General features: G+C 48.4%; 4 protein-coding genes across 4 annotated transcripts; 2 read left to right on the forward strand and 2 right to left on the reverse strand.

Moving 5' to 3' along the window:
* Positions 1-28: 28 nt before the first annotated feature.
* F4807DRAFT_264856 (acyl-CoA N-acyltransferase) lies at positions 29-2,045 on the reverse strand. The gene is made up of 3 exons (XM_047994517.1): positions 1,807-2,045; positions 1,471-1,749; positions 29-1,420 (listed from the first exon to the last, which is right to left on the reverse strand). The coding sequence occupies exons 1-3, from the start codon at positions 1,817-1,819 to the stop codon at positions 234-236; spliced, it is 1,479 nt and encodes a 492-aa protein (XP_047857948.1). The 5' UTR covers positions 1,820-2,045; the 3' UTR covers positions 29-233.
* Positions 2,046-2,414: 369 nt separating this feature from the next.
* Positions 2,415-4,044, forward strand: F4807DRAFT_264895 (Zinc/iron permease). The gene is made up of 3 exons (XM_047994518.1): positions 2,415-2,809; positions 2,868-3,707; positions 3,759-4,044. The coding sequence occupies exons 1-3, from the start codon at positions 2,799-2,801 to the stop codon at positions 3,940-3,942; spliced, it is 1,035 nt and encodes a 344-aa protein (XP_047857949.1). The 5' UTR covers positions 2,415-2,798; the 3' UTR covers positions 3,943-4,044.
* A 3,478-nt stretch (positions 4,045-7,522) lies between these two features.
* On the forward strand, positions 7,523-9,599 carry F4807DRAFT_449988 (WD40 repeat-like protein; the record flags this gene model as incomplete). Its single annotated transcript, XM_048000078.1, has 4 exons — positions 7,523-8,496; positions 8,552-8,914; positions 8,968-9,313; positions 9,369-9,599. 4 exons carry the CDS (start codon positions 7,523-7,525, stop codon positions 9,597-9,599), a joined length of 1,914 nt encoding a protein of 637 aa, XP_047857950.1.
* Positions 9,600-10,473: 874 nt separating this feature from the next.
* F4807DRAFT_456774 (uncharacterized protein) lies at positions 10,474-11,577 on the reverse strand (the record flags this gene model as incomplete). Its single annotated transcript, XM_048000932.1, has 1 exon — positions 10,474-11,577. One exon carries the CDS (start codon positions 11,575-11,577, stop codon positions 10,474-10,476), a length of 1,104 nt encoding a protein of 367 aa, XP_047857951.1.
* Positions 11,578-11,927: the final 350 nt, after the last annotated feature.

Raw genomic sequence — 11,927 nt, forward strand, 5'->3', positions numbered from 1 at the left:
TTGTGCTAATAGATCCATAGCGTTAAAGCCGAGGGTTGTGTCCATATTCCTCCAGTGTCCCATAGACGCAGGGGCTATGTAGACCACCCGAATCTCCTTCATAGGTATGCCAAACCCCTCAGAAACGTCAATGCAAAGCAGGTATCATAGAATCAGCCTAAACTCCTTTGCCACATGACCAACCAGAAACCTCCAGAGCACTCAAAGCAGCGATCTACGTGTTTGTAGCCCCTTCATTCATCTGAAACTCGTACCTTCTTGTTCGAACGACTTTCTGCGTCAGCTTCGCCGTTGGATTTCCTCTTGCCGCTAACGACCACAATTTTAGTAGGGGTAACAGGCTTCGGCTCAACCCGATCAAGAATTCGAGCGTACTCCCACTCGACGTTATCGAGGGTCTCATTTAACTTGATAATTCGTTCGGTGACCTCGAATTCTCCAAGAATGGAGACATTGCGACGATAGAGACGTTGCTTGAGAAGAAGGCGCCAAAGAGCATACTCGTGCTTGTCGGTTTTCGAAGCGGCTGGCTTCTTGGCCTCGGGATCGGCTCGCGGTCGGACGGAGTCGGGTAGCTTGGCCATGAGTTGCATTTCCACCAGTCGCGAGAACTGTCGTGGCGCAATTTTATTCTTAACCCGGAGACTCTCGAGCTTTTCCATATCCACAATTCCCTCATCAGAGCGGTTCCCGTCACTGAGAGATATCTGGGTGTTGTTGTGTAATAGACCACCCTTTCCAGGAAGAGGAACGTTGGTGTTCACCTTAAGTTCGGCAAACTCAGGTACATTCTTGCGAAGATACTTGATATCGCACAAGTCCCGTAAGAGATCAAAATCCTCGTTCGGATCCTCGACTGTTACTTCTATCGTTTTAGAGGAGTTCATCGCAATGTCGAACATTGTGCTATAAAGCATAGAACCAACGCCCTTTCCCTGGAAAGGGGGAAGGATCAAGAATTGAGAAATTCGCATGCGGTGGATCATCTCACTGTCAGAGTCACCTTTTGAAAGCTCCCAGGAACCATTCTCCTTCCCAGCGCTAGGTGAGGTCGGTGGCGTTGGTGGTTGGTACATCCAAAAGTTGTACGTAGTTGCATAACCCTGAAAAGTGTACTGGGCCTTATCCATGACGGTAGCAACCTTGTAAACCCAGAACACAGACCATCGAGCAAGAGAAGTCTCTGATTCATCCGGTCCATCTAGTTCAGTTATGTAGGATCCACCTTCGATGTAGAACAGGACCGCAACCTGGATACGCTTCATCATCTGATGAACAGCGGGCATGGCTAAGGTTCCGTGCCAGATTTCATACGTCTCGCCATTCTTATCTATCTTCTTCACTAAACTTCCGGGAGGTTTCCACGTATCAGAAAGGTTATTCACGGACAGCTCGAATTCTTTCTTGGATTGAAATGCGACTAGAAATTGTTAGTACCCAGAATATATCTCAACGAAGAATTGAACTTACCACCAGGCAAATATTCCTTCATAGTCTCTCTCACATCCAACGCCTCGACATCGCCGACGGAGGTAAATTTGCGCTGTGATGTTACCGAAATGTTAGGGCGCAGATCCCTAGCATCAAAGCGAATGTTGACCTTCAGACCCTTGTGGCCAAAAATTTGTTCCTCTTCGCCAAAGATAGGGTATGTGAACTTCGGCTTAAAGCTTTCGACATTGACGATCTCTTTTGCTGGCCCAGGTCGCACGAGCGACAAGGTGATAGCCTCATTGGCATCCACCGTCCCTAGTAAAATGATTCAGCTAATTCTTCTTTCATGTTGATGTGGATAAGGTCACATACATTCGTCGTCCATCCTGTGGCACAATCTTCCAGAGAAGCCCTACTGGCAGAAGGGTTAGGATAGGTTCGTAGGCAAAGGACGGTAATGAGTATCTGTAGGTCAGGAATTTGTAGCCGGCTATGTGCGATAAGCTTACGACGCCACTCGTATCGCGACAGGCTACTCTGTAATTGTTGTTGACGAAGGGAAATGCGATAGGTGCGCTATGCGATGCGATGCGGTTAATGTGTGTATGTCGGGAAGATCAATGGTTGGTAGAACTGAGCATGTCTAAGGAAAGATCTTGAATAGCAAGAAGGCGCTTGTCGTTGAACAATTAACGCGCTTCCCAAGATCTGCGTGTCGCGTTCTAATGATGGAAGCGGCGCGTTTGCCTTAGTGGATTATGGACAACTGACGCACAGGCCAGGCAGCCAGGATACGGGGGTTCCAAAGTTCTAAGTCAGATCGTTCGGACCTTGGCGTCTAATCTAAGCTCTTTTGGGAGTTAGCGCAATAAATAAAAAGGTACCACTCAAAATGGAAAATCGGCAGTGACGTGCGATGGTCCCGCCTAAAAGCAAGTTGTGGCAGGGGTCGAATTTAGTGGACGTTTGACAGGGAAACTGCTAGGAAAGCACTAGGGACAGGCTCTGAGGCTACCGTCGCAAAAAGATGAACGTTCAACATCTCACTCTCGTCGCCTCAGATTACTACCTACTTCATTATTAATACCTTATCGCTCCTCTCATCCTCCATTCTCGTAAAGCCATACCTTGAACAACCAAATATTTAGCTTCGGTCAGAATTCTTGCCAATGAATCGGTAACAAGCAATTGTCTTTTCGGAGCTCCCTTGAGGCGAACGCAGCAATCATGGCTGGAACTGGATTATTTATTCTACTCGCCTTAACGGTACGTTCGCCATTGTCCAATCCCATGCTAACCATAATTACGTTCTTTCGAGATGTAGGTATGATCGCTAACATATTCTTCGTTTATTTTAGGTTGTTATGGCATTAGCGTGAGTGCTTCGAATGCACACGTCTCCGACTCCTAAAATCGAAAACTGACGAGAGTAGCTCCTTTCTTGCCGGCGCACTACCACTATCCATGTCCCTATCGCAATCGCAACTTCGATTGATATCAAGCATCGGCATAGGCATACTCGTGGGCACGTCTTTGGTAGTTATAATACCAGAGGGGGTCGAGGCGATTACTGAAGCTTCAATTCCATCGCATTCTCAGAATACCAGAAGTCTACATGGTCTAGGACAAATAATGGCCCCCAGATGGGCACAAGATCCAGACACGATACCGGGCGACGACATAAAAGCCCCCACCGGAAACCAACACGCCGGTGTTGAAGTTCCCACTTTCTACATTGGCCTTTCTTTAATTCTAGGGTTCATCCTTATGTTTCTCATCGATCGACTTCCTCGCCATGCGTCGGAAAACTTCCAACCGCCCCCTCCACCCAGACATATCAGCCTGAGCAATTTGGGTGGTTCGTCCCTCTCTGGTGATGAAGACGAGCCCGAAGGGTTCCTTGGTTCCTTAACGCCGACGCCAAAACAGTCAAGAAGTCTGGCCACTACTACAGGACTAGTTATACATGCCGCGGCAGATGGTATCGCGATGGGAGCATCGGCCACTTCGCCGGATACGAAGCTAGGTTTTATTGTGTTCGTTGCTATAATGGTACACAAGGCACCCGCAGCCTTTGGTCTTACTTCCATCCTCCTAAAGCAAGGCCTTTCTAAGCGTGCGGCCCGAGGACATTTGATTGTGTTCAGCCTGGCGTCTCCATTTGGCGCATGGGCAACGTTCATACTCGTTAGTTTCTTGGGCGGAGGCGGCGAGGGTCAGTTAAATCAGTGGTGGACTGGAATGTTACTATTATTCTCAGCGGGAACATTTCTGTGAGTCTCGCCAACCCATACTTTCCCGCTCCATCTAATTAATATTTCTAGTTATGTTGCCATGCATTCTATGCAAGAAGGCGACTCACCTTCCGGACACGACACCGGCTCAATCCCCAACGGATACGCTGATGGGAACCAGCGAAAACATGTCCATCCTCAGATGAGGGAAACACTGGCAACAGTGATTGGAATGTTCTTGCCTCTTCTCACACAATTCGGCCACCATCACTAAAAATTCTGTGAGGGGGAAAGAAAAGGTCGGTTCGTGTTTCTGTTTTCCTGAAAATCTGTGTTGCCACAAAGCTATAAAAGGAGTCGGGATCTTGGGATTGGATGGCCGGCATGTCTAGGTTAAGGACATGACGTGGTCCTCCATTTGCGTTACCCCTTAACCTTCTTACCTACCTACGTAGGTAGGTAACACTAAGAGCATGTTCAAAAGACATTGAATGGTGTACGATCGTATCGAGGTCCTCGTCGGAGAGAGGGTTCCTTGTGCAATTTCATGTACGGAATATACCCTCGGACTGTATATAGACCAACTTGTTGTTTATCTCTTTGAATACGTACTAAAAAGGGGCCTTCTGCACTGCATGTCCGGGGCAGCGGATTTCTGAATGTGTTAAGACAATAGGACATCGTCTGTTGTAATATAACATCTTCCTTGTCAGTATATACAGCTCATTGACAGGGCTTGAGATGCTCTGTAGCATCACTCTATCCAGCTTTTTATGTTCGGCGAATGAGGGGCTGTGAAATGGAGACAATATGTATTACCAGGCTTGCATGAGAATCTTTTTTCAGAAGTTATCAATAGCAGGAAACTAAAAATACTTATTTCGATTGAAGGATGCTACGCGGTTCGGCCAGTCAATGAAACTAGGGGCAAGACGGGGAGGATTTCGATGTTTGGGGTACTCGTTCGAATTACCATTGAATGATAATAGCCTCAATTTTACAGGATTGGGCGTATGCCAAACTGTCTCTTACAATTCAAAGGTTAAAGGTTCATGCTAGGTGACGTCTCCTTAGTAAGAATAGCAGTAAACATTTCCTTCGTCCCTTATGGAAGAGAGTTAGGTCTATTAGTTAAATACCCACCTACTTCTCTCATCAGTTTCTACTTTACTCTCGTCGGCATAGCCTTTCCGTCTATTATACCCCTATCTTTTTAATCACAGGAATGCACTACATCCCATCAGAACGAGTTCTTCGAAATAGACTCCTTGATGGATGTCGGTGATGGTTCTTATACACCATCAGGTTTAACGCTTTTAGGCATGCAGGTAGGAATTTTGACATCACCAACGTAGTAATGGCATAGCAGCATCCATTATGAACTCAACATTAACAAATCTCTTATAGGGCAATGGGTTCAAGCCTCTTTGTAGTAAACCCCCGACAGAAAAGCCTGCTCTAAATCATACTTACGATCACTTCTGACTCAGCACATACACTGCTTCATCATCCCAACCTGACATTTATGATTTCAGAAACCTTTAGAGAATGTAGGCGTCCAGTCGAATTTAGACACTAACGTTATCCCTTAGTATTATGTAACTCTTTTTTTTTTCTTCTTCTACGAAACCCCTCCCCCCGGACAGGCCGAATTACAGGAGTGTACCTCGGCACTATATACCATTAGGCCATTATTAGTGAGTCGCCACGGCGTATAGTTACCTGATAATGTGCTGGCAAGTTATGATAAGTCGGGCGAACTAATAATTCAGAAATAGGCAATAATGCGATGCGCATGATGTCGAGCAGATGGAACACACTTGGGTTTGTCCTGGTTGTCCAAGTAAAACCTTGAAATGTGCAAGATAGAGAGGTTCGCAAATGGAGCCAAGTCAGTGAGTAAGGAAGTAAGTAATAGTCCGTATCTTGCCTTGCATCGTAAGCATGTCTTGAAAAGGATTGGTTGGTTATCGTAACATGCTCATATCATAGTGTCGACTATCCATCATTCTATCAATGATCTTTCACGGATAGCACTAGCTCTGCGGAACTTACTGCATACATGCCTAGACAGGTGGGAATTGCGGATATGTACAGCACTTGAAGTCTTTCTAAACTGGTGGATGGGGTTGACGGCCAATGGAAATTGAGACATGTTCAGAGGTATCGATACAAATCCTATGGCTGGGATGCACTGTATGTACATACACACATATTGTACATATTTGCAGTACAGCGTGATCTCGACTTACATGGGACAAGGGGTTTAATGTTATCCGTTAGTCTCCTCGACCATTGTAGCCGCCGCACACCCTGGGCTACATAGTGGTTTATATGCATTTTTGGAGATGGCAAAGATGACCTATCTAGTAAATTTACATAAAGCCATATGCTATTAGATACGATTACGGTAATATAGCAACTTCGAGTCGCGATGTTCGACGTTCACTGCCTTTTACAGAAGCACATGCAGATTCTAACCCCAAGGTTCGAGGAAGCTAAGTTTAGACTACGCATGTACTAGGGAGATCGAGGACCCTAGCACGACGAGACGTTTTAGATTCCGAGGGTTCAAATGTTACTAATTAAGAACTCACGCTACAAGATTTAAACGTCAATACGAACACTGTGCAAGACAAACCTAATGGATCCTTTTCGCCGCCTGGATTCATCTTCATCCGAAGCAATTGCCTTTTTACGCATATGTAAATGTTGGGAGAATAAAATCGCATTATTGATACATATATACTTATGTGTATGCCCAGTGCATATTAATTATGTACTTAAGTACCTACACATACATAATAGCATTAAAGGTTCCGATGTTCCAATTTGAGCAGCCTTGAATACTAAATTACCCTTAAGTCACTATTACCTCGGAGACAGTACATACACGGTGTCGCTAGTGTTGCACTTCCCCCGGCGGGAGAAACTGTTATGGGCAAGCAGGGCAGGTTATGGGGAGGCACGTTCCTGCTCATCTCTGCTTGGTTCCGCTCCTAACCCGCTCCTGGCCCCCATTCCACTTTAGAGAATCACATCTTACCATCCTCAACCGACTACTTTAATTACACCATCATCATCAAACTTTCGTCCGCCTTGCAAAACCTTCGAGAGGTTTCTCGACAGCTTCATCTTCGTTTGAACATTCCTGGTAGACTATCCCGTGCTTTAATATTGGGAAAACCTTTGTACCCGCGTCCGCCGACAACCTTGGATCTTGGACTTTGAACCCTTTTTTAGAAGACATCTCCGCTGCCGATGCCATTCTAACTCTCTTCGCGATTCATTCACCCGTCGCTGCACTGTAACGATTATCGCCACAGCATCGTACATCGATTATAGCAGTGTTGGTTTTGGTCTTCGCAAAGTCAGTTTAGATGGTACCTTGGGTCGTTTGACCTACCAATTGTACCTTGGGACAGCCTGTCTCATTGATCCGAACGTATGCATACACCATCCTTGTGTGTCCCCTACTCCAACACCTGCACCGCCATACGAACAGCCGCCCTGCATAGTGGACCTTCACCTGCGCTCACCTTCCGTCTGTCAACACGACAAAATACCTTTACCTTTGTCTTCCTTCATCTTCATTACCGTAGCTGATCCCTGTCCAGGCCGTACGAGTCAACACATTCTACCCGAATCAACCGGCGATTCTCCTGTCAATCGTGACAGATAACCTCGACTAGTTATCGCGGCATACCGAAATACGATCTTAATACTTTATCACAGACATGGCGGGCTACGGTCCTCCGCTCAGTCTCTCGGGAAGGAGAACTAGTCTTTTAAATTGCGGCGAAGAGTTGTCTCTAAACACGACGAGTACCGGCCCAATCATTGTAAATCAGAGGATGGACAAGATGATTCAACAACCTCGACCGAGAGGTCCGCCTACGCCAAGCATGAGTACGCCGGCTCCAGATTTCGAGCAGCAAGTCACAGGATCTCCTCCTCCACCACCCACACCAGCAGCCTCTCCGGGACCGACGGATGCGCAACCTGACTGGAGTGACGCTGCTGACGATGAGGACTTCTTCCTTGCCCAGGTGCGACAACACTTCAAGAACTGTTCCGGGCGACATAGGAATCGGATTCTTGCGGATATGTTGAATATGTGCACAACTCAACAGCTCAGTTTCGTACATCAATTCGTGAGCCCCTTGCTGAAGAAGGATCCCTTCACCAGTTTGCCAGACGAATTATGTTTGAGAATATTGTCGTTTATCGATGATCCACAGGTACTTGCGCGCGCGTCTCAGGTTTCTAGGAGATGGAGGGATCTTTTGAGCGACGATGTAACATGGAAAAATCTATGTGTCAAGCACGATTATAATCGTCGTCTTTCTGAAGTCTCCTACGGAATCCCGCCCTATGTGGCGACTAGGCCCGGTGCTTTGCCTCTAGCCGATCCCGAATACATTCACAGTTTCCCGGGAGCTCTACCTGGGCCCTCGTTTCATGCGTCTACTCGCAGCTTCGATAATTTTGCGGAAGGTTCGTCGGCAGGAGGACGACCCAAACTCCGATCGTACAAGTCCCACTTCAAGCAGAGATATCTCGTCGAATCGGCATGGAGGACAGGTGGGCGTAACACCACAAGAACAATCACCCAGGACGGCAGGGTTGTGACTAGTCTGCACTTAACCCCGAAGTATATTGTTGTAGCTCTTGACAATGCGAGGATTCACATTTTCGACCGCGAAGGCAATGCTCTTCGCACTCTCCAGGGTCACATTATGGGTGTTTGGGCTATGGTTCCGTGGGAAGATATTCTGGTCAGTGGCGGATGCGATCGTGATGTGCGAGTATGGGATATGACGTCTGGGTAAGGTTTATTCCGAAGAGTTTTTTTGCGGGCTTTTAGCTAACTGGAGTATTAGGAGATGTTTGTACACTCTGCGTGGCCATACATCGACCGTCCGCTGCCTTAAGATGTCAGACGCCAATACAGCGATATCGGGCTCGCGTGATACCACCCTGCGAGTCTGGGACATCAGACAAGGAGTTTGCAAGAACGTTCTCGTCGGACATCAAGCGAGCGTGAGATGTCTGGAAATAAAGGGCGACATCGTCGTCTCTGGAAGCTACGACGCGACAGCCAAAATATGGAGTATCTCCGAAGGTAGATGTCTTCACACTCTTGGCGGCCACTTCAGCCAGATATACGCCATCGCCTTCGATGGCCATAGGGTTGTTACCGGAAGTCTCGATACTAGCGTCCGTGTTTGGGACGCTCATACAGGGTGAGTTATATCGTGTATGTTATAGTCGGGTTTATCATACTAATTCGAAGTAGGGAGGCTATCGCTGTACTCCAGGGTCATACTTCACTAGTGGGACAGTTGCAACTGCGTGGTAACACCCTCGTTACGGGAGGTTCGGACGGATCGGTCAGGGTTTGGTCCCTCGAGAAGATGTGTCCAATCCATCGATTGGCAGCGCATGACAATAGTGTCACCAGCCTGCAATTTGATGACACTCGTGTAGTAAGTGGCGGTAGCGACGGTAGGGTCAAGGTCTGGGACGTAAAGACGGGCCACCTCGTGAGAGAACTCATCACAGCCGAATCTGTCTGGAGGGTAGTTTTCGAGGACGAGAAGTGCGTCGCAGTTGCGAACAGGGGAAGTAGAGTCATGATGGAGGTAAGTCTATCGCCCTTAAATACACCCCCTAAACTCTTTCTCACGTGATGATTAGGTCTGGTCATTCTCGCCTCCGGAAGACGCCTTCTGCGAGAGACCACTTTCTCTGCCTCAGAAGCTCGCCGAGCCATCGCCAACTCGGCCTCTGACGGGCGATTTCCGTCGTTCTGCGCTGGGTCTGCCTGGCTCAGACGAAGATCCCGGTAGCAGAGACGTCGACATGAGCGACGCAGGCCCCTCAACTGCGCCACTTGTTGGGAATACCACATTCTTTCATGACGACTAAGGCTGTTGTATTTTGACTTTACATCCCGTATCATCCGTATGATATATATCCCCTGGCCCTATTTCCAGGTCCTCAAAGTTCAGCATTGGAACAGTACTTGGAAGTATTGCATCGTCTGGGCGTTGAAGCATGGTGGCATTTACGTTAGCATCGGGTGCACCAATTTGGGGTGCTGACGAGTGTTTATGTTAGGTGGGAAAGGGAGTGACCGGCGCAAACCATCGGAAGGCAGGTTAATCTTTGGCTTTGGAAGGCAAGTTTGAGAATATTGAGAACGCAGGGTTGATTGAATCTTGGTTTCAAAGAGGCGCTTCAGACTGGGGAACGAGAGAGGGGCGTCCATCGATTCCCAGCTCGACTTTGAAGGAAGGCATTTGTCAGGCAGCATGGAAGGTGTACTATTGAAGCCTTATTAAATAACAAGAAACCACATGTGTATATGCTGAGACGGAAACGGTAATAGGCATTCAAAATATGGACATCAGGTCGGCTACGGCTAGATACCTAGGACCAGTCGGACCGTCAGTCACTCCGAGTTGTTTTGTTAATATTATTCGGCAATATTGTGTACTAAGTAATGGTTATTTATCTAGATCCCTCCTGATACTGAAATATGGCTTCTAAAAGCCGTACTTAACGTCCTAAATATATGAGAGTAGATATTTAAATATATGTAGTTATGAAAGCCATAGCTAGATACGGTCTTATATTTGACCATCACTTTATTCCCATAATATATATATAGGAGGATATAGATTATGCACATAAGAACTACCTACACTTCACCCCCCCTGGGAGCATTTACTTCGTTCTCCATTCTTCAACAGCAGAACGAGTAGCATATTCACCGCACACTAAAAATTCATACAATTACCTATGCAGCCTCCTTCTCCCCCGCGATCCTCAACCACTCATCCGCCAAAACCCGCCTAACGTACCGCTCCCCCTTGCTCAGCCCCGCGTCCTCGGCGCGCTCGAGCTCGACCCGCGCCATCTCGCGCGCGGCGCCCGCGCAGGCGCTCACGGCGGCCCGCTCGAGCATGGGCACGCGCGCCGGGTCGGTGCGCTCCAGAAGCATGGCGTACGCGTACAGCACGTCCGCGTTATCCAGCTCGCGGGCGTGCGCCGCGTATACCGCGCGCGCGAGGTCCGGGCGCGACCGCCGCGCGTGGATCTTGCCTTCCGCGAGGACGGCGCTGGCGCGCCACTGCCACTGCGCGGTTGCGGAAGAGGTGAAGGCGGTGCTGGCTTCGGTGAAGAGGTTTAGGGCCCGGGTGTCGTCTTTGGGGGTTTGGCGCGAGGCGGCGATGAGTCCGGCCAGGGTCAGCGCGTCGGCGCGGTAGGTGCTGCTGCTGCTGCTGCTGCGATTGGGCGGGGTGAGTGAGGAGAGGCGCTCGAGGCCTTGTTTGGCTTGGGTTAGGTGGATGTTGGACTCTAGTTGGCCGGAGCGGAAGCCTAGGTATGCGAGGCTGAGGATGGCGGGGGCGTAGTCTAGAGATACGAGGGTGTGCGTGATGTGCATTGCTAAAGCGGTGCTGCCGGGCGAGTTCATGAGGACTAAGATGACGTATTGCAAAGTGAAGAGCGAGGGGCACCGCCGTTGCCAGTTCGGAAGGTTCTCGAGGGCGAGAGATACGTATTGCTTGCATGCGGTGTGGCAGGCCTCCGGGGTCACGGTGTCCGGGGGTACTAGGGGCGGCCGGGCGTAGGTTTCCCAGAAGCTGAGGGGTGGTGCGTCGGACCCGGTGAACTTGGTCCGGGTGGAAGTGTGCTTAGGTGGTTCTGTAGTGAAGCCATTGTGGCGGTTGTTTGTGGGAGACTTTCTTATGTGGTATGGAGTAGATGAGGATAGGTACCGGGGTTTGGGGGCCCGGAGAGCATGGTGGATGATGGTGATGGTGGTGGAGGGTCTGATTGCGGGCTGGAGGAAGAGGTATAGGGGTAGGCGTGTAAGGTGACGGATAGATTTAGAAGGCATCGTTGATTTGTACGAGCACTTCCTTAAATTGAGGAATTGGTCGTATGCCTTCGTCGAGTTAGGTCATCTCATACACAGGGTGAGGTGGTGAGTGAGACTATCGTCATCCATTGAGTAACATGTTACATGTTGACCCATTCCACTTATAAACTTCTCGAGTGTAATCTAATACAAATAAAAGCACCTTATGAGTAGATCCCCCTGATGAGAACATAATAACAATATCCGACTCGATATCAAGTTGAAGCATCACAGAAGAATTCGAGATGCCGGGTGATGAATAGAATTAAAAGCCGAATATTTGCCGATGTTGCTATAACGGGGGGTTTAATTGAATTTATTGGCCTATC

Source organism: Annulohypoxylon truncatum (genome assembly GCF_022578515.1).
Source record: "Annulohypoxylon truncatum strain CBS 140777 unplaced genomic scaffold F4807scaffold_4, whole genome shotgun sequence".
NCBI lineage: Eukaryota > Fungi > Ascomycota > Sordariomycetes > Xylariales > Hypoxylaceae > Annulohypoxylon > Annulohypoxylon truncatum.